Raw genomic sequence first — 22,040 nt, 5'->3', positions numbered from 1 at the left:
CGCAGCCCCGCCCCCGTCAGGAGCCCAATCCGCGCCGTGCGCCCCGACCACTTCCGCCCCGCAGACGGCGGCCGCGGAGGCGCGCGCGCAGCCCCGCCCCCGCGAGGCGCCCAATCCGCGCCGTGCGCCCCGTCCGCGGCGCGCGCGGAAAAGGTGGGCTCCCGGCGCGGACGCATGCGCGCTGCAGGCGCTGGTGCGGGACAGCTGGCGCCGGTCGCAGCCTCGGGGATCGCAGGCAGCGGCAGCGGCGGCCCGGAGCCGGCTTCGCTGCAGGTGTCGGGGCGAGAGGCTGGGGGGACGGGGAGGGGTTGGGTCGTGCCCAACTCGGGGCTCCTTCAGGAGAGAGGAGGAAAATGGGGAAGAGGATCGGAGAGGAGCGAGAGCCCCAGGGCAGGTTGGGGGACATGGAGCGGAGGCCCTGGACGGGGCTCTGGAACAAGGAGTTGGGTTGGGAGGTGGTGACCTCAGAAAGCCCCCAGCCCCTTGCCCCAGGCGGAGGAGACAGTTATTTGGCTGCCCTGTTGCGATCGTGAGCTGGCTGTTGCTGGCATTGAATGGGGATAACAAGAGTGTGTTAAGGAGGCACTTGTGCTGGGTGAGACTTAGTGGCATCCGAGGACCCTTAAATCACTTTGCAGTCTGAGCGGCAATGAATACATGCCCTGCACAGCCAGGGAAAGGTAGAAAGAGACCACCCAGGTGTCGTCATACAGGGAGATACTTCTGTCCCCGCTGTCTGGTGCCAGATGTTGAGGCCATAAAGTGTCAGTCGCTCAGTTGCGTCTGATTCTTTACAACTTCACGGACTGTACCCTGCCAGGCTCCTCTGTCCATAGGATTTTCCAGGCAACAATCCTGGAGTGGGTTGCCATTCCCTTCTCTAGGGGATCTTCCCAGCCCAGGGATTGAACCCATGTCTCTTGCATTGCAGGCAGATTCTTTACTGTCTGAGCCACCCAGGAAGCCCCTGAGGCCTTAAGCATCTGATTAAAGGATGGGGAGGGGGTAGCCCTGCAGACATCCCCAGCCGCTGTCTAGGTCCATGAGAAAGCTGAAGTCTGTTCTTTTTCCAGGGAGCCGCAGCAGCTGCCGCCCTAGCGAGGAAGAAACGTTGACCCCCGAGGGACCCTTCCTCACTTTGGGAAATGGCAGGCGAAATCACGGAGACCGGGGAGCTCTATTCTCCCTACGTGAGTTTCACTTTGGGGGCCTAACTTGCCCACATCGGTGCCCTTGGCTGCTAGAGAAGCACACTGCTTCCTCTGGACTGTGCTTGTGAGCCCAGCGGCTTTCACGGCTGGGGTCTGGGAACCCAAGTCAGCAGCAAGCCATGGTGAACAGAGGATGAGAGTCAGATTTGTTAACTCTTTTCATGTTTCTCAGAGAGCAGTCAGGAACACAAAATGGACTTGCTTGCCCCTTATTTTTATCTCAGGGCTGCTGTCTCTTGCGAACTGTGAGGTCAGTTCATATGGATGGGGGCTGTTGACTATGGGTTTTGCTCCACTCAGCGGTTTGAAACCACTTCACTTCTTACCTGAACTTTATGTTGCACAACTTTTATAGTCTTGGATGACGTAAGAGGCAGAGAAAGCATGCGGAGACCTCCAGTTGTGGTTTGCTGGAACCTATAATTAGAACAATTACAATGATGGATTTCTCACTGTTGTGCGTCTGCGTTACCCTCACATACACTCAGTTTATCTTCGTTGTGTTATAAAAGATTGGTCATGGTTCCATCACGGAGTCCTCTTGCCTGGGTGAATAGTTGAAGGACTGGAGGATGGGAATAATCAAATGATTGATTCATGTTGTTGCCAGGTATTCCAGGGCTGCTAAGTATCCCAGGAAAAGGCAGCACTGCCTTAAGTAGCGAAGTCCTCTTTCCTGAAAGTACAGCTGCCCTGCTTTGCACTTCCCTGGGGATCTATGCTCCTCTGTCTCTGCTAAGTTGTGATGTGATGGATAAGGATCCACCTCTGAGAAGAGCTGACAAAAACCCTCACAGCGAGGTGCTGTGCCATTCGTGTGTGACTCCAAGGGCCCCTTCTTCACCTCGTAATTTTTTTTTTTTTTGGCTGTGTTGGATCTTCATTGCTACATGGGCGTTTCTCTAGTTGTGACCAGCGAGGGGCTGCTCTCTAATTGCAGCGCTTGGACGTCTCGTTGCAGTGACTTCTCTTGTTGCAGTGGAGTGCAGGCTCTAGGAGCGTGAGCTTCAGTAGTTGCGGCTCCCAGGATCTAGAGCACAGACTCAGTAGCTGTGGGTCACTGGCTTAGCTGCTCCAGGGCATGTGGGATCTTCCCAGATCAGGGATCAAACCCTCGTCTCCTACATCAGCAGGCAGATCCTTTACCCCTCAGCCACCAGGGAAGCCCCTTCCCCTCATAACTGATCAGGTTAGTCTTTCTTGAACCTTGAAATGCATCAGATTATGCTCCTTTCATCTGTGGAATTATGTAACAGCCACAGCCTCCTCTGGGTATCAGCAATGACATATCCACACTGTATATAAACGTCACCAGGGCTCCTGTGTCATCTTCCGACATCTGTAAGCTTAGAGGTGAGGAAATGAGTTATTTCTGTAGCTGAGCCTTGGGAAGGAGAGCCTTTGATATGCCCAGTTTCCTTGGGCTCCAGCTGTTCAGTAATCATTTCACACGTCAGCATGTGCCCACAGGAAATGGGGCAGTGAGACTTAAAGGCCTCCGCAAATTCCGCTTTTTAAAACTCTTTCCCTCCATCTCCTATGTGTTGGGTGTTGTTCAAGGTCTGCATTCAAGGGCCTCCCCTGGGTATTGGCCATAAACAGCGGCTCATGTTCTCCAATCGTGCTGGTGAAGAGAGAGGCAGGGGAAGGTGGATGGTACTGAGGGTGAGGTGGCAGTAAGCAGGAGTTAGTGGTCAGGGTTTGAGCGGAGGACACGCCTCCTGCCTGAGGTTTCCCTAACTGCCGTCCTGCGAGAATGATTCTTGATCCCCTGGGAGACCAGGAGGGTTGGAGATGCACCCCCCACCTCCCCGCACTGAGCCCAGAGGGACTGCGGAAGAGACTTGACTGCAGGCACTGCTTTCCTCTGCAGCTGAATTCCCCTGCTCAGCAGACCATAGGCAGAACCGCGCTGGCTGCCTTGGGAGAGCCTGACGCTGAGTGGTACGTCCCCAGCCCCAAGCCGCTCCCTACCTTTCTGTGCCTGTTGTGAGATCCTGCCACTCACGGGTGTCAGGAGTTTTTGCCTTCGCCTGCGTTCTTCTGCATAACCGACGTGTGATGAGCCTTGCAGGGGGCTCAGATGATGAGCCCTCTCGAGGATAGTGGGGGTCACAGGAGCATGGTTCAGGCCTGTGCACCTCGCCCTCATAGGTGACCTCAGAACAGGCTTGTCTGTGTCCCCATGTATGGGGACCACAAGTGGCACGGGACTGAAGGGATCCTGTGGTCAAAATAGAGGAAGAAGGGGGTCCCCGCTCACAGAGAGGCAGCTGCTGAGGCCACCCCCCGCCAGCCTGTCTTGCCAAAGATGGGTGACGGTGCTTTCGAAGGAAAGAGGGCTTGTTTTGCGGCCTGAAACCCGAGTTGTTGCTTCCCCATCTCCACCACCTTCTGTTTCCTGTGACAACTGTCATTGGGGAAGCCGTTGAAAGATGCCAGTAACGCCGACCTCGTGCAGGAAAGCTGCGCCAAACCCCTAGAGAGTGGTGGGGGGCAGCGGGTCCCCGGGTCAGCCACAGGGAAGACTCAAGAACGGGAGGAAGCTCGGTCTGCAGGGCCGCTCCACTGAGACCCTACTCCTGTACTTTCTGTCTTGCCTCCCTGGAGGCTGTCCCCACAGAACAGTCACCAACCAGCAGAACAGGGGACCCCCCACACACACCAGCTTCCTCCTGCCTCACAACTGCCTTCCACCCGACCTGGGGCTCAGCTCAGGTTTGCTCCTTGCCTGTTTGTTCTGCTCCTTGAGATTGGTCCTTTCTAAGCCCCTTGACAGAAAGTAAAGAGGTTTTAACTCTGGCCAGGAAGGTGGAGACACCATACATTTTCCTATATGGTTCCCCCCGCCGGCTACCCCCAGGCCCAGAATACTAGCCTCAAACTGAAAAATAGCAACAACCCAAGACAAATGGGATTACCCATTTCTGCTCCTAACTGCCAACAGTCGATCACTAATTAACTTCTTTGTCAAGGTCTTAAAGGGTCTTTTTCACTGAGATCTATTTGAAGCTTCTTTTGGGAGTGTGTTTATTTCACTATGCGTTTATCAGCAGTGGTTCTCAGCTAGCGGCTGTCTTGCCTACCAGGGGACATCTAGCAGTGTCCGGAGACCCCATCACTGTCACAACACAGGGCCGAGGTGGGGGCTACTGGAGTCTAGTAGCTAAAGGCCAGGGATGCTGCTAAACACCCCGACAATGCACAGAACAAGCCCCCACGACAAGGAATAATCTGGCGCCAAGTATCAGCAATGCTCTGAGAAACCTTGCTTGACAGTAGACACCTGACTTTTACATCCCAACACCTTCAGCCATCCTTGAATTCACAAATGCCTTTTGTACTTAATTTCCCCATGAAAGTTTTTTTGGGAGTGGGGAAGGAAGGGCTGTGTCATGGCTTGCTGGATCTTAGTTTTCCAGCCAGGGATTGAACCTGTGCCCCCTGCATTGGAAATGTGGTGTCCTAGGTATGACCTAAATCAAATCCCTTATGATTATACAGTGGAAGTGAGAAATAGGTATAAGGGACTAGATCTGATAGACAGAGTGCCTGATGAACTATGGATGGAGGTTCATGACATTGTACAGGAGACGGGAATCAAGACCATCCCCAAGAAAAAGAAATGCAAAACAACAAAATGGCTGTCTGAGGAGGCCTTACAAATAGCTGTGAAAAGAAGGGAAGTGAAAAGCAAAGGAGAAAAGGAAAGATATACCCATTTGAATGCAGAGTTCCAAAGAATAGCAAGGAGAGATAAGAAAGCCTTCCTCAGAGATCAATGCCAAGAAATAGAGGAAAACAATAGAATGGGAAAGATGGTGGCTCAGAGGTTAAAGTGTTTGCCTGCAAGGCGGGAGACCCAGGTTCAATCCCTGGGTCGGGAAGATCCCCTGGAGAAGGAAATGGCAACCCACTCGAGTATTCTTGCCTGGAGAATCCCATGGACGGAGGAGCCTGGTAGGTTACAGTCCACGGGGTCACAAAGAGTAAGACACAACTGAGCAACTTCACTTTCACTTTCAAGAAAATTAGAGATAACAAGGAAACATTTCATGCAAAGATGGGCTCAATAAAGGACAGAAATGGTAGGGACCTAACAAAAGCAGAAGATATTAAGAAGAAGTGGCAAGAATACACAGAAGAACTGTACAAAAAAGATCTTCACGACCCAGATAATCACAATGGTGTGATCACTCACCTAGAGCCAGACATCCTGGAATGTGAAGTGCGCTTTAGGAAGCACCACTACAAACAAAGCTAAGGGAGGTGATGGAATTCCAGTTGAGCTATTTCAAATCCTGGAAGATTTTGCTGTGAAAGTGCTGCACTCAATATGTCAGCAAATTTGGAAAACTCAGCAGTGGCCACAGGACTGGAAAAGGTCAGTTTTCATTCCAATCCCAAAGAAAGGCAATGCCAAAGAATGCTCAAACTACTGCACAATTGCACTCATCTCACACGCTAGTAAAGTAATGCTCAAAATTCTCCAAGCCAGGCTTCAGCAATATGTGCACCGTGAACTTCGAGATGTTCAAGCTGGTTTTAGAAAAGGCAGAGGAACCAGAGATCAAATTGCCAACATCCGTTGGATCATGGAAAAAGCCAAAGAGTTCCAGAAAAACATCTATTTCTGCTTTGTTGACTATACCAAAGCCTTTGACTGTGTGGATCACAATAAACTGTGGAAAATTCTTCAAGAGATGGGAATACCAGACCAACTGACCTGCCTCTTGAGAAACCTGTATGCAGGTCAGGAAGCAACAGTTAGAACTGGACATGGAACAACAGACTGGTTCCAGATAGGAAAAGGAGTACGTCAAGGCTGTATATTGTCACCCTGCTTGTTTAATGTATATGCAGAGTACATCATGAGAAACGCTGGGCTGGAAGAAGCACAAGCTGGAGTCAAGATTGCTGGGAGAAATATCAATAACCTCAGATATGCAGATGACACCACCCTTATGGCAGAAAGTGAAGAGGAACTAAAGACCCTCTTGATGAAAGTGAAAGTGGAGAGTAAAAATGCTGGCTTAAAGCTCAACATTCAGAAAACTAAGATCATGGCATCCAGTCCCATCACTTCATGGCTAATAGATGGGGAAACAGTGGAAACAGTGGCTGACTTTATTTTTCTGGGCTCCAAAATCACTGCAGATGGTGATTGCAGCCATGAAATTAAAAGACTCTTACTCCTTGGAAGGAAAGTTATGACCAACCTAGATAGCACATTCAAAAGCAGAGAGAGGCATTACTTTGCCAACAAAGGTCCGTCTAGTCAAGGCTGTGGTTTTTCCAGTGGTCATGTATGGATGTGAGAGTTGGACTGTGAAGAAAGCCGAGTGCTGAAGAATTGATGCTTTTGAACTGTGGTGTTGGAGAAGACTCTTGAGAGTCCCTTGGACTGCAAGGAGATCCAACCAGACCATCCTAAAGGAGATTCAGTCCTGGGTGTTCATTGGAAGGAATGATGCTAAAGCTGAAACTCCAATACTTTGGCCACCTCATGCGAAGAGCTGACTCATTTGAAGTGACCCTGATGCTGGGAAAGATTGAGGGCAGGAGGAGAAGGGGGTGACAGAGGATGAGATCGCTGGATGGCATCATGACTCAATGGACATGGGTTTGGGTGGACTCCGAGAGTTGGTGATGGACAGGGAGGCCTGGCGTGCTGCGATTCATGGGGGTCGCAAAGAGTCAGACACGACTGAGTGACTGAACTGAATTGAACTGAATCACTGGCCTACCAGGGAATTCACATTCCTATAAAACTTCTGGCTGAAAACCATCACTCTCTTAGGTCTCTTTGCCTTCTCTTAACTTCTATCAGGAGAACCATCACCAGAGCCATTTTGCATAAAGAAATGAGGTTCTGCTCTTCATAAGCGTTACCACTTATAAAAGCGATATTCAGGGGACATCCTTGGCGGTCCAGTGGTTAAGACTCCATGCTTCCACTGCAGGGGGCACAGGTTTGATCCCTGGTCAGGGAATTAGAAGTGGTACAGACTCCACCTGCCAGTGTAGGAAATGCCAGAGATGCGAGTTCAATCCCTGGGTCTGGAAGATCCCTTGGAGAATGAAATGACAAGCCACTCCAATATTTTTGCCTGGTAAATGCCATGGACAGAGGAGCCTGGCAGACTGCAGTCCGTGGGGTTGCAAAAAGTCGGACATGCCTGAGTGACTGACACACTAAAGTCAAAATGAGCCTGAGGACGCTCACGTCTTTGAAAAGTCAATTCAGAAGGCTAGCTGACACCCTCACATTTATTCTCGCAATGTCTCCCTAGGCCAGGACTCTCGGCAGGGGAAGCACCTCGTGCTGGTGGTGTGATCCAGTCGAGAGCCAGAGGAAGACAGCTCAACTTCTCTTGATATTTCTGGGATCCATCCAGGGATCGAGATGAGACTGAGACGTTTAACACGGGACTGGGATCTGCCTCCGGGATCAAAGTGAGACTGGGACGTAGACCGTCAGATTCACGGCAGAGGGAACTGAGCCAGGGCCACCGAAGGTTCCCATCTCAAGGCCATCTGCCAGTCACCCGGAGAAATGCAGAGAGACGCAGTGAGACAGAGCAAGCCTCAGACTTAGTAAGAATAGGGGAAAGATAAACACCTCAACACCGAAAACCCAAACTAGGGCATCAGAAGTGCTCTCAATCCAGGGCTTTGAAACTGGGAGCAAGAAAGACTTGGGAGACTGGGAAGGGCCTTGTAATGGGCGCAGCATTGGAGTGGGCACCGCCTCCCCCCGTCCCATGGTGGGTGGGAGTTGAGGGGCTGGGTGGGAGGCGCAGGAGCTTGGTGCCCTGGACAGAGCTGTGTCCTCTCTAGAGGACGCCCTCCCATTGGTTCAGCACTCCGACGGCCAATCAACTCCTGCCCCGAGGCCTGTCTCCCTTCCTAACCACCGCCTGGCCCCTCCAGCCTCCCTGTCACAGGCCCCAGGATGGTGACCAACACTCCCTACTTCTCTTCTTCCTTTTAAATCCGACTGAGGCTCATCTGAGAATGGGTCCTGACTTAGTGTTTCTGATTTAGAATGCAGCACACGGTTCAGTGGGGTGTAGGGAGATCAGTTAGGAACCTGCTGTTGTAGTTCAGGCCAGAAGTGATTCATTTAAGTTATAAAGAGAGCAGTACCCACTACAGAGTCTGTGCTGCGTGGTAGGTGCTTGTTGATTCTTTTATGGATAGTTATATGTGTATGTTCAGCCCGACCTCCTAAGTCGGCCGCCCGCTCCCGCCTTCCCCAGTCAATCCTATTTTAGTCAGGAAGTCACGCACTTGAGCATCCTACTCGTCAGTTCACCCAGCCCCATGGAAGTCATTCGTGTTCTTGGAGTCCAGTTTTTCCATCGGTTCTGTACACTTCGCCTGATGATTGAGGGCAGAGGGACGGTTCCAAAGAATTTTGCAAGTGCTTTTGTGAAGGCTCCTAGGAATAAAATCGCCAGCACTGAGATATGGAGGGAAAGGCGGTTCTGGGGCCCTTCTGGGGCGTCTAGGTGGAGGGGGCTCGCAGGCAGAAAGGTTTGCACTAAGAGAACCGCCGTCCTCTGCTGTCCCCAGGATAATTAAAGCCGTAGGCTCGAGTGATGCTGCTGGGGACGAGATACACAGAGAGAGAGACTGCCAATGTCAGCACTGTAAGAGAGGTTAGAGACTGACAGCTGTTGGGTTAGGAGGTCGTTGGTGATTATATTTCTCTTTTGGTTTGTTTTTTGTTTGGTCATTGGTGATTTTTTAAGAACGCAGTTTCAAGAGAGTTCTAGGGATGGAAACCACAAACTGTGGGACATGGAGGCAGAGGATATAGCTGCTGCTGCTGCTTTTATCTCATCTTTTGGCTGCGCTGGGTCTTCGTTGCTGCGTGGGCTCTTCTCCAGTTTCGGGGAGCGGGGGCTACTCTAGCTGCCGTGCTCGGGCTTCTCATTGCGGTGGTTGAGGAGGGGAGGGAGGAGGCACCAATTTTTGAGTTCGGAAGGGGCGATGCTTGGGAATTCCCTGGGGTTGCAGCTTCACTGCCATAGGCCCAGGGGTCGCTCCCTGCTTGGGGAACTGAGGTCCTGCAAGCTGCTTGGTGCAGGGAGAAGAGAAAGGGACGCGTGAGGCTTGGGGAGTGTGCATGGGATGGTCTCCGTTACCTCTGTAGCATTGCTAGAGGTACAGCCTTCACTTGAGAGAGACGGGAGCCCTGGGTCTGGGTTTCGGAGCCTGAGGTTTGGAGCCTTTTCGTGGGACATGCTCGCAAGTCCACCGGGAGGAGGAAAGAAAATCTGATGCCGCCGACCACAGTGGAAGGGACCCTCATCCGTCAGAGGACTCAGCGTTAGAATTGCTTTTTAAAATTTTTTAAAAAGCTATTTATTATTTATTTGTTTGTTTGGCGGCACCGGATATTAGTTATGGCGTTCGGAATCTTGAGTTGCAGCCTTTGAACCTTAGTTGCAGCAGGTGGGAGCTAGTTCCCTGACCAGGAATGGACTCTGGGCCCCTGCCTTGGGAATGAGGAGTCTTAGCGACTGGACCCCACTCCAGTACTCCTCCCTGGAAAATCCCATGGATGAAGGAGCCTGGAAGGCTGCAGTCTATGGGGTTGCTGAGGGTTGGACACGACTGAGTGACTTCATTTTCAATTTTCTCTTTCATGCATTGGAGAAGGACATGGCAACCCACTCCAGTGTTCTTGCCTGGAGAATCCCAGGGACGGGGGAGCCTGGTGGGCTGCTGTCTATGGGGTCGCATAGAGTCGGACACGACTGAAGTGACTTAGCAGCAGCAACAGCAGCTACTGGACCACCAGGGAAGTCCCCTCATCGTGAGGATTTTTTTTTAATTCCAGGAGCCTTTAGCAGCTTCATATTAGGGAACTGAGGAAGCAAATGCTGATTCATCTCTGAGGCCCGGGGTCAGAAAGGTTAGAACAGGGAAGATGTGGGGAGCTGGTGGGGCAGTGCCAGCTTTCAGGAACCAGCCGACTGTCAGTGAGGCCACGGCCGAGCGGGAGGCCTGGGGAGGGAGGGCCGGAACTGGGCAACACAGGAAACACAAAGGCAGATGGGTGAGGATGGACGGGGTGTGGGAGCTGAGGCTTCGGGTAAAAGAAGAGAATTTCATGGTGGAGATCTTGAAAAGGGAATCATTGGAATTAGCTGAGCTGGAGAGTAGGTGTGAACTCAAGCTTCAAACCTGAAGTCAGTGACTCAGCAGTTCCACTGGGAGGTGGGTTACCAGGGGTGACAGGAAGTTGGGAGTGGCTCCCAGTGAGTAGGGGGTTTCTTTGGGGGGTAATGAAATGGAATTAGATGGTGGTGCTGACTGTGGAACTTGTGAATATACCAAAAACCTGTGTACTTTAAACGGCTGAACTTTATGGCACACGAATTATTGTAGCTCAATTTTTTTTTTATTTTTTAAATTTTGGCTGTACCACAAGGCTTGCAGGAGGATCTTAGTTCCCCAACCAGGGATTGAACCTGAGTCCCAGCAGGGGAAGCACCAAGTCCTAACCACTGGACCGCTGGGGAATTCCCTCTCAAATTTAAGGAACGAGGGCAGGAAAAGGGAACCCGCATGAATGTTGACATCCCAAGGGCAGTTGCAAGGATGGATGGGGAGGAAGACAGGGTTGCGTGCTCAGTGGTCTTGGAAAAGTAGGGGTTTTTTTTTGGAGGGTCAGCAATGTGGGTTGGTCTGTGTGCCAGGTCACCCCAGGCATGTTGGCCTGTCCTCAGGAAACCTGCAAGCGGGTTGAGCAGAGAGCTGCCATCTAAGATGCAGCTCCGAATACTATGCACTGATGAAGTGATGGGAGTGATGATGCGAAAGAGGAGGGTAAAACCGAGCCCCAGAGACTTTTTGAAAAGACGGATGGACCACGGGCCTTGGTTGCCCAGCGTCCAGCTGCAGATCCCGCCTCCCTGGAACCCGAGAGGAACCCTCCCTTCTTACGTGCCCTCCTGGCTAAGGCCTCCTGGGCCTCCTGGTTTCCACGGGTTTTGTCATAGCCCAGGGTCACCCTTGGGAGCTGTTGAGGGTGGTGAGGCTTGTCAATTTCTGGGCTGCTCAAATGTTGCCTCTCTCGGTTCCAGGTCGGACTGGTATATATGTTCAACCTCATCGTGGGCACCGGTGCGCTCACCATGCCCAAGGCCTTTGCCACAGCCGGGTGGCTGGTCAGCCTGGTGCTGCTGGTATTCCTGGGCTTCATGAGGTAAGAGGCCATCCTGGAGTGGGGGTGCTGGGGGTGAAACTGGGGGCACCTCCCCGGGGAGCCTGAGCTCTCTCCATCTGTCTGACAGAGACATCTGGTAGCAGGTTCGCAGAGCAAGGAGAGGAGGCCCAAAGGTCTTGGGGCGGCAGGGGTTCACGCTGATGGAGTAGTTGCCCACCCCCCATCACTGGAAAGTTAAGACCTCCAGGGACTTCCCTTGCAGTCCAGTGTGGTTAAGACTCTGAGATTCCACTGCACAGGGCACAGGTTCCATCCCTGGTCAGGGAACTAAGATCCCACATACCCCGAGGCACAGCAAGAAATTAGCAGGAAAAAAAAAAAACAAGCGAAGATCTCCAGTTAGGCTCCAGGATGTCTCATGTGGGGCTCACGTGTTTCTTCCCCGGCTGGCTTTCCTCCTCTGCTGCGCCCATAATTTCTGAATGTGACCATCGGCCTGTGTTCCCTGAGAAGTTCCAACCAGCCACAGAAGAGATGCCAACTAACGTTTCAGGTGATCCAGGCAATCAGCTCGGAATTTAGGGTTTGTTTAAGATAGTTTCACCGAGCAGCAGCGATAAGCAGGCAGGTGCAGCCATATTCAGGTGTTAATCTCACATGGCTTCGTGCCCAGCAGCAAACAGGAGGCCCAGCCCTCGGGCGCCCGCTCCGTGAGCAGGTGTGCGTGGCTCACCTGGGATGCAGCAGCTGGTGCCTCTGCAGGCCACTCCTCGGGGAACTCACAGGCAGGGGCCCCAGGCTAGAGAGGGATTTTGTTGTTCTTGTTTAGTCACTAAACAAGAAGTCACTTGTTTAGCTGCTCTTTTGCAACCCCGTGGGCTGTAGCCCGCCAGGCTTCCCTGTCCGTGGAATTTTCCAGGCAAGAAGACTGGAGGAGCTTGCCATTTCCTCTAGGGCCTCTTCCCGACCCAGGGATTGACTCCCGTCTCCTGCACTGGCAGGCGAATTCTTGACCCCTGAGCCACCCGGGAAGCGCCACAGAATTTAGTAGCTGAAGTCAACTAAGGCTGCACGGGGCTGCACAGGGTGGGAAACGGCCCTGTTTTTCCCTTTCTTCCTGTGTTTTCCTCTGGGGAGTTTGTATGTAGCCTCAAGGTACTGTGGGCTCATTACATCCTGCAAGCTCTGTGGCCAGGAGCCCTAGACGTCCTTGTCCTCCTGTGACTCCACTGTCCCTTTCAAAGGACCTTCAGCACAGGCAGCCGCCTGAAAGGGAAGTGGTTATTGGGGGCACTCAGGCAGGGGCCGCCATGCAGGGGCTGCCACGCCCCCCCAACCCATTATATTCCAGCATGATCCATGAGCTGGCTTCGTGCCGCCACGAGAGCCTCTTTATGCCTTAATTAAGATGGATTTTAGTTTTACTGCCCAAAAGAAGAGGCAATGGAAAGCCCTTAAAATGGTCACTTAGGCAAGATAATGAGAAACCTTTCTAGGAGGAGCTGCAGTGGCTGGAGTTTCAGGGCTGGCTGCCCCGCCCCCATTGGCTGTGGGTTAACTCCTGGGCAACCCCACCCCCACCCCGTCCCCACCGCCTGACTGCCAGCCTGCGGCAGGTGCCAGCACCCGAGGTGAGCCAGGGGGGCCTGCGGCAAGCCCGCCTGCCCAGCAGCTTCAGGAAAGAGGGAGGTGAATGTTCCTGAATGTTCCACCTGCTCCGTTTCAGCAGGGGTGGGGTCACTCCGGTTTTTGCAGCAGGAACCCGGCCCTGCCCTGTAACGTCTGCTCACAGAGCATTCTTGCTGTCAGCCCAATCTCTCCGGTTTCCTTAAAAAAAGTAGATTCCCTTCACTCTAGTCTCACTTATCACAAAGGTCTGATGCTACCTCCCAATCTCCGTTTTGATTCGGGCCAGATTATTAGGCTATTAAAATATTAACACATTTTCATCTGTTAATATGTTTTAACTTATTAATTAAATATGTTGATTTATTGCATTCTTTCTTCATTTACTTTAATAGCGAACATTAAAATAACAATTATTTTAGTATTAGCCAGATTATTAGGAAAGTAAAAGTACCCCCTACCCCCCCCAAGAAGTAGAAAGGGGAGGGTGATTCCAGGGCCAAGCACCCTTTTCAGTTATCCACACCCGTGCTCCGTTCATCAGCGTGTGTAAGTGGGGATTGACCGCTTGCCCAGCGAGGAGATGTGAGAGCTGCCCGCTGCCCTTCCCTGAAGCCCCGGGCGGCCCCCTTCTGGACCGGCTTCCTCCTCCCAGTATAGAGCCTCATCTGCTGTCTCTCTGCCCCCCATCTCTCGCACCTCTGCCCCCAACAGGCCCCTCCTGGGGTGCTGTACCACCTTGCCCCCGAGTCACCTCTCCCCCAAGGTCGCACTCTCTCCTTCCATCAGCTTGATTCACACCCTGGTCTCCTGTGCACTGAGAATATGTTCTAAATATAAACAGACATCAGGGCGAGCCCATGAGGCACCATGGAGGCACACACAAACCTTCGTACAGGGTCAGACCCATCCCAGGACTTGGGGTTCCTTCCTCAGCAGAGAGAATGCTTTGGGCTGGCTGGTTGGTCGGGTCCGGTTTTCAGTGGCTTTTCCTTTTATCTTGTGCCTCCTCCAACCTCCTCCCTGCCTTTGGCGATTAACCCGTGGCCTTTCCCTGCAGCTTCGTGACGACTACCTTTGTGGTGGAGGCCATGGGGGCGGCCAACGCTCAGCTCCGCTGGAAGAGGATGGAAACCCGCCAGGTGTGTGGGCCACCCTGGGCTCCGTCGTGGGGCCGCTGAGTGCAGAGAGCGGGCCAGGCCTCTCCCCGCAATCCCCTCCTGACCGTGGGCAGCTGTGGAACCTGGAAACGTTAAAGAAAGTTACTCAGTCGGTCATGTCCAACTCTGCGACCCCATGGACTGTAGCCCACCAGGCTCCTCTGTCCAAGGAATTCTCTAGGCAAGAATTCTGGTAGGGGGTGCCATTTCCTTCTCCAGAACCTGGACTTCTCTGGACATTAGTGAGGAGCTGAAGTTCGCAGCCATGTCAGCTTCCAGAATATGCACAGCCTCTGCTGTTGTGCCCTCCTCCCCTGGTGCTCTCCGCCATCCCCTCCTCGCTCCCTCCTCCCTCAATGCTCTCCGGTCATCCCCTCCTTGCTCCCTCCTCCCTTAGTGCTCCCTGAGCATCCCCTCCTTGCTCCCTCCTCCCTCTGACCTGGGAACCTTCATCCCAGGACCCATGATGCGCCTCTCCCCCTGAGCGCCTCTGACCCTCTGATGGGACAGCCCGGAAGTATGGAAAGCTCCCTGCTCAGATGCCTTCTAGGAAGAGAGAACGAGCAAGCAGGCTCTCCCTTGGGTGTCCCCTTTCCTTTCCTGTCTTCCTTACCCTCCGCATCCTGCCCCCTCCCAGGAGGAGGAAGACGACGACTCCTCCTCGGCCTCCGACAGCGACGTTCTCGCCCAGGACAGCTACGAGCGGGCGGAGAAGCGGCCCATCCTGTCTGTGCGTAAGTCTTGAGGTTCCGGGCTGGGCCACGCTCCCCTCTGGTCCACGGGGTTCCCCTTCCTCATGGAGAGGGCTCAGGGCAGGGGCGGGGGTTCTCTCTGCAGAGACCCTCTGAGAGCACTTCCCACCTGAGGGCTGATGCCAGGAAGGCAGCAGGGAACATAGAGCAGAGCCGCAGCCCTGGAGCCAGGCCAGGCTCCCCCCTGCTGGATCTGCCGCCAGCTGTTGTCTGCAGCCTGGGGAGGGCCCTTGACCTCGGCCCCTGGAAGCCCGAGTCTGTGTCAAGTCTGTAACTTCCCTCCTTCCTGTCCCACCGGATGGACACACACCCAGAGCCCAGCTGAGCCAGGGAGGCACCCCCGCCTTCCCACTCACCCCACAGTGAGCATCCCTGGCTCCCTTTCTGTAGACATTTTCTCTTTCCCTTTATTTATTTATTTTTTGGCTGCACTTGGAGGCACGTGGGATCTTCGTTTCCTGACCAGGGATCAAACCCATGACCCCTGTGATGGAAGCTCAGAGTCCTGACCACCAGGGAGCCTCCTCTATGGGTGTTTTTAAAAATGTTTCAAGCAGGAAACACAAGGAAAAGTTTTCTTAAGAGTTTGAGCCCCTTGGGATTTCATTATTCTGGAGGATTCAGCGAACCCAGCACCCCTCCGAGGAGCTTGTCCTCGTGGGAAAAAATTACACCCCCTCTTTGCTCTTGGCTCCACAGAGAGACGCGGATCGAACCTTTTCGAGATCACAGACCGGGTGGAGCTGGGACAGATGGCCTCCATGTTCTTCAATAAAGGTGGGGGTGCTTTCTCCACGTGGGGAGCGGGCAGGGAAAGCTGGTGCCTTCCCGCGGGCTGGGGCACCCAGGTCGGGGGTTCCACCTTGCCTGGTGACAGGGCACGGGAGAGGGAGGAACGGATTCTTGGCCTGCGAAGCCACCTTGCTGGGAGGCCTGAACCCCTTCAGGGTGTGCTCTTGGTTCCCTCCCTGTTCAGTGTATCGGGAATAAAAAAGCAGCCAGTGGTAAAGGATCCGCCTGACAATGCAGGAAACATGGGTTCAATCCCTGGGTTGGGAAGATCCCCCGGAGACGGAAATGGCAACCCACTCCAGCATTCTTGCTTGGAGAATCCCATGGACAGAGGAGCCTGGTGGGCTATAGTCCATGGGGTCGCAAAGAGTCAGACACTAAAAGATAGCAACTCAGCAACTATGGGGCTTCCCTTGTGGCTCAGCTGGTAAAGAATCCACCTGCAATATGGGAGACCTGGGTTCGATCCCTGGGTTGGGAAGATCCCCTGGAGAAAGGAAAGGCTATCCACTCCAGTATTCTGGCCTGGAGAATTCCATGGACTGTATAGTCCATGGGGTCGCAAAGAGTCAGACACGACTGAGCGCCTTTCACTTTCACTACCAACTATGGCTCACAGAGGCTGGGTCCCAAACAGCTTTCCAGTGGAGGCGGCGGGTGGTTCTCTTCCTCTTTCTTAATTGCCTCTGCCTTGTCTCTTTTCTTCTGGACTGTTGTGTCTAGGACAGCCCAGAGCACCCCCCTCCAGTGACGGCAGGGTGGTGTGTGGCTGTGTGTGGGGAGGGTGTCTTCACAGTGGCCGGCAGAGGGCGCCAGGAGCCCATGCTCAGGGCCGCTGTCTGGACTCTGCAGGGCTGGTCGTGACCTCCTGGCGTGCTCCACCTGCTGCCTGGTGGGATCGCAAGGACAGCGGCCAGCTCAGATGCTGCCGTCCGTGTCGGTTGTTCTGGCAACATCTTAGGCCTCCATTCCAAATCTTCTTCTTCTGGGAGATGATCTGTTAAAGGGTTTAGTTTTTGTAATGCCCGAACCTTTGCAGAGAGTCGGACACATCTCAGGAAGTGCTTGACCTTGCAGTTACTTTGGGAGACTTTTCTGCCCCTGCATCCAAGCCCCCCTGTGTGCAGAGGGGAGCGTCTCCACTGGCTCTTTCCTGTCTTGAATGTGACTGCACTGAGCTGGAGCCACGGCGGAGATTGTGGAAACTAGAATCTCCTTGGCTGTTTCTTAGGACATCAAGCATCCACTTATCACCGTGGTGGGATGGGACGGGAGATGGTGATCGAGGTCACCCCAGAGCCTGCCTCTGCCCTTCCCCACCGGACCAGCCTCAGAGAGAACTCTCAGAACTCATCAGACCGAGACTGGCTGTGTCTGGGCCTTCTGTGCTCTTCTTTGGTCCCATTTCTCTCTCCCTGTCTCGTTATAAGAGACTGCCACTGCACAGCCTCCCGCCAAACGCAAGCTTCTGAAACAGAACGCACATCGAAGCAAGGGCATACACCTCTTAAACCTCCTTCCTAACCTTCGTGTTTTACAGTCCAGTCTGATTTCTTTATAAGAATTCTAGGAACTTGCAGTTTCGGGTTTTTTTATGTTGTTGTGTATGAGTGCCCCGCAGTCTAGACTTCTAGGTTACCCGACACTGATAGAAAATAAACATACTCATTCGAGAGCAGCTCAGACATAGAGGACACCCTCCCCTCGTCTGCTCCGGGGTTTCTCAAGCTCGGCTCTGTTGCCGTGTGGCTGGACCCTCCTTCACTGTGTGGCCTGCCCTGCGTGTTGTAGGACGTTGAGTAGCACCCTTGACTTGTCCCCACTAGTGGTCAGTAGCTCTTGCCCAATCCTGACAATCAAAAATGTCCTCAGACTTTGCCAAATGTCCCCAGCAGGAGGTGGGGCGCACAGTCGCTGCCCCTCCTCCCCAAACTGGAATCACTGCTCAACTCAATCCTAATTCACCGATCAGCCCATTACCTTTGGAAGGGCTGCCACCCTCCATACAAGGCTCCCCGAGGGTCCAGACTCAGTCCTGTAATTAGAAGTGCCAGGCCTGGTCACTGTAGTCCTCAAGGAAGTGCACTGACCCTCCCACTTTGTGTCTCGTAATGAAATTTATTGATCAGGGAGGGCCAGTGGCAGTTTATAAACAGCTGACATGAGTGCACTGCGGGCAAAGGAAAGGCTGGGAGCAAGGAGGGGCAGTGACCCCTGCCGCCCACAAGACTTGAGGGGGAGCGGGACTCAGAGCCCAGGGGTGAGCGGCGGTGACCCCCCCAGGGACCGCCGAGCTTGGCCATAGGCGCTCTCTGAAACCCTCCAGGGTTCTTCCAAGAATAGTATCTTCTGAGTCTTTTCCCCCTAGACTCCTAGGAGCAGAGCCAATCTCAAATAGCCCAGGAGGAACTTGTCCCTGACTTTCCCCTCCCACCACCCCTGGGGACCCAGAGGCTCTTTGGAGCCACCAGGATTAGAAGCGAACTGCCACTTCGTTTTTCTTTCTGTTCTCAGCGACACCAGCAGCTTGAGATCAGTGACACCGAAAACAAGCCATCAGTTTGAAAAGGAGTTTGAGGCTGGCTGTCTGGGGCCATGACCCTGAGATTGTAGGGCCCGGATGCTTTTTTAAAGCACTTTTACACCGGGTCTTTATAGCCGGAATCACGTGTGGAATTTAGCGCGGGCTGAATTCTTCTCACTGGACAGGATTAGAGACGGTCAGGGACTTGCCAGGGTCAGGAAATGAGGCTGGCAAGATTACGACCAGAGCCAAGCTCCCGGGTCCTAGTCCAGGCCCCTCCTTGGGAGAGAGGGACCAAGGTTGGCCTCTGCAGAGGGACCCTCCTCGACAGCATCCTCCCCGCAGGTGATTCTAGTAAGAAGGAACGTGAGCCGCTCCCCACCCCGAGCACACCAGACTAGCCTCGCCCTTGGGTGCTTGGTGATGGGCCACATTTATGAAACACTCAGTGTTTGGGAATCCAGGGCTTTTCACTCTCTTGTTTTCAGCTTCCAGGCTTCCCTGGTGGCTCAGCTGGTAAAGAATCCTCCTGCAATGCAGGAGACCTGGGTTCAGTCCCTGGCTTGGGAAGGTCCCCTGGAGAAGGGAAAGCTACCCACTCCAGTATTCCAGCCTGGAGAATCCTATGGACTGTATAGTCCGTGGGGTCGCAAAGAGTCAGACACGACTGAGCGGCTTTCAGCTCCTGGAGCTGGGCCGCTCCCTATTACCTTCTTGCTTTTCAGTCCCTCGGGCCGCATATGGCTGCAAAAGATCCCCGGCCCAGGCCTGCCCTGGGGTTCAGGCCCCTGCCTCGGGCCATCCCCCCTCGTCCCTGCCCGCCCTCGCCGGGCAGCCTATCCCGAGCGCAGACACCTCCGGGTCCTCCGCGGCCAGTGCAGGCCCCACGCTCGCTCTGCAGCCGGTCTGGGTTCAGAACCTCTCTGATCCAGCCTGGCCCAGCCCCCCACTCTCACGTGACAGCCACGAGCAGACGCGTCTCCCGCCAGCATCATGGTGTGGCAGCCGGAATGAGAGGCAGGGCTCGGGGAAGGCCTTCCCCACTCCGCTCGGAGAGCAAGCCACCGCCGTGAGAAAAGCAGGCGGGAGGCTGGCTCCCTGACCGACGGCTCTGTTGCTTCCAGTGGGGGTCAACCTGTTCTACTTCTGCGTCATCGTCTACCTGTACGGGGACCTGGCCATCTACGCCGCAGCCGTGCCCTTCTCCCTCATGCAGGTGACCTGGTGAGTGTCCCCGCCCCACCAGCTGCAGCCAGGTGGGCTCCCTCAGGCGGTCGGAAGCCCAGCACTGAGCAACTCCATCAGCGTCCCCAGCTGGTCGGTGTCCGAGGCCCTTCTCTGCACGTGCCCTGGCCAGCCATGTGTCCTGGCCTGCGGAGACACGTTCTTCACCACTGTCCCTCCCCGGCCTCGCTGGGAAGGGGTCTGGGGTTCCCACCAGGGGCTCCCGAGTGGCCGAGAAACGGTGCAGTGGAATTAGTGGACGGTGCCTGCCCCCAGAAACAGGAAAGCCTGCAGGGTCAGATCGTGGGACCCAAAGCCGCAGTGCGGGGCAGGGCATCGAGGTTCCGCGATTGCCCGCAACTGACAGAGGCAGGTTCTGTCGGCTTCCGGCCAAGCAGGGAGGCCCACACTGAGCCACCGTTCTCTTCATCAGCAGCGCCCTAGGCAATGACTCGTGCGGCGTGGAGTCCGACACCAAGTACAACGACACGGACCCGTGCTGGGGGCCCCTGCGCCGCACGGACGCCTACCGCATCTACCTGGTGAGTGGCCAGCCGGGCGGGACGCGGGCCTGTGAGTCGCCTTCACTCTTGGCTGGAGCTCTCCCCAGAGAGGAGCGTCAACACAGCTCCACACCCTGGCTGGTTCCCGGGCTCTTGGTCCTGGTCAGAAGGTGGATCATGTCACTACAGTGCCAGCCTCAGGGAGTCCAGGCCACCAGGCCTCTGTCGTATGTGGTCTGGAGCTGGCATTCAGGTCGGTGCCAGCTCCAGGGTGATGAACTCTGCTCAGGGTTAGCTCATAAACTTAGCTCAGGGTTTCAGGGCACGCTTAGCGAAGCCCCGTTAAGAGGCCCCGGGCTGGTTTTCTGGAAGCTGTTCCTGTTTTGACCTTCCACCCTCCCAACCCCACGAGCACGTGAGTGGATTCCAGGGCAGCTTCCCGCATGAGGAGGGATCAGCCCCGCTCGCTCTCCGTCTCCCCTGCTCTCTGTAGACAAGGGAGGATGAATCTCCAGGCTCCGTCTTGATTGCTTTGTGCTGTTGTGGAGAGGTTGGGGGTTGGAGGGGGGTGGAGCTGAGTGACACGCCCCATGAGTCTCGGGTATCTCTCTGCCTGGTTTGCAGGCGGGACTCAGAAATGGTTCCCTCTTGCGTGTGCAGCGTGTGTTAAGACTCTCCGATTCCTCTTGGTGCTCCTCAGCCCTGACACAGATTTAGGGGCATTAGGTGACACACAGCTCGACACGTGGCCGCCTGGCTGAGGGGGCGCACGAGGCAGAGCCGCGAGAGAGGCGGGGGGCCCGCCTCTTAACTGTCCGCATCCTCCAGCCGTTCCGCAGCTCGGAGGCTGTGCTGTTCAGCTCTGAATTCCGTTCACGGCCTGGGACTGGTTCCGCCTTCCTAGCCCCACCCTCTAGACCTGCCCCCAGGGTAGTCCTGTGGTCCAGCCCCGGGAGACACTCATTTTCCTCCATTTCTGGAACAGTCTTGATGGTCAGCTCCAGCCAGGAGTCTGTCTTCTCGGAGAACTGTATCTCACCTGAGGTCCAGCGGGACCTGGGTGGCAGGTTTTCCCAGCCGCACTCCCCCACCACTCCCCACCCTTGGGGGCAGGCAGAGGACTCCGCAGGACCCCCAGAAGACTGGAGGCCCACTAGCCTCTTAGCATCTCAACAAACTGTGATTGATAGAATTAGCAAAAGCGTTGGTGAGTATGAGGACCTGTCTGGATCTCTGACCGACATTACAGAAGGAGGGGGTTGAGGAAAGGGTCCGAGAGGCTCAGCACAGACCTGGGGGCAGGTCCAAGACTGAGGGTCAGCGGGGGAGCCCCTCAGGTGGGTCCTTCCCCGGTGGGGCCGCTGAAGGCTGTGCAGGGTCTGTCCAGCACATCCCCCCGCCCATCTGCGAAACAGACGTGGAGTGCAGGGAGTGCCGGCTGCTGCCACGGGCCCGGTGAATTATTTAGCACCATTATTATTGCCTTATTAAATCGTTCCTCCTCTTAGTCCTGTAAACCTTCCACATGATGGAAGCCTCCCTTCCTGAATCTCAATAACTCTCTGGGCGAACAGAAGGAACCCTTCAGGAAAGCAGACAGGCATTAATTACTGCCTTCATCTCCCAGATATTACACTTATAACTCATGACGCTAATTGCCACCAGGCCCCCACAAGCCACACAACACAGGACTTGGGGGGAGGGGTGATGGTGGAGCGAGCAGAACCAGAGCCCAGAGCCCTTCCACGGTGGGGTGTTGACACCCTCCCACCTCCCCCGGCCGCTGCTGCTAGGGGTTTCTGTTCACTCAGGTTTTCCGTTCAGACTCGCTCTTCTGCCTGGTTTGGAGAAACTCCAAGCAGGCGGACTTCGGCGCCATCTCAGGAGTTATCTTACAACTTCGCATGTGGCTCCCGGGGTCCACAGCCTCCGCAGCACCGAGCCTCCCGACCCTAAACACTGGGGGCTCCGTCCCCACGCCAGCGCCCCCTGTTAGTGCGTCAGAAGAGCCCCAGTGACGGAAGGACGGGGTCGGCCGACCTGGGCTTCCTTCCTCGGTCCTGGG

General features: G+C 54.6%; 1 protein-coding gene across 2 annotated transcripts in view; it reads left to right on the top strand.

Annotated features, from left to right (window-relative positions):
- The first annotated feature begins 207 nt into the window (after window positions 1-207).
- Window positions 208-22,040, top strand: part of TMEM104 (transmembrane protein 104) — a 53,670-nt gene continuing 31,837 nt past the window's right edge. Inside the window, exons 1-8 of one of the 2 annotated variants that reach the window (XM_068977650.1) lie at window positions 208-273; window positions 1,074-1,190; window positions 11,312-11,433; window positions 14,081-14,162; window positions 14,818-14,914; window positions 15,632-15,709; window positions 19,373-19,472; window positions 19,909-20,014. In XM_068977650.1, coding sequence (XP_068833751.1) covers window positions 1,146-1,190; window positions 11,312-11,433; window positions 14,081-14,162; window positions 14,818-14,914; window positions 15,632-15,709; window positions 19,373-19,472; window positions 19,909-20,014 — 630 coding nt within the window. In that variant the 5' untranslated portion in view covers window positions 208-273; window positions 1,074-1,145. Of the gene's footprint in view, window positions 274-1,073; window positions 1,191-11,311; window positions 11,434-14,080; window positions 14,163-14,817; window positions 14,915-15,631; window positions 15,710-19,372; window positions 19,473-19,905; window positions 20,015-22,040 lie in introns of both variants that reach the window. The other variant, XM_068977649.1, reaches the window with a different exon arrangement.

The sequence above is a fragment of the Capricornis sumatraensis genome, chromosome 8, assembly GCF_032405125.1.
Source record: "Capricornis sumatraensis isolate serow.1 chromosome 8, serow.2, whole genome shotgun sequence".
Lineage (NCBI taxonomy): Eukaryota > Metazoa > Chordata > Mammalia > Artiodactyla > Bovidae > Capricornis > Capricornis sumatraensis.
Note: the sequence above shows the minus strand (reverse complement) of the source record. Positions and strands in the feature narration are given on the sequence as shown.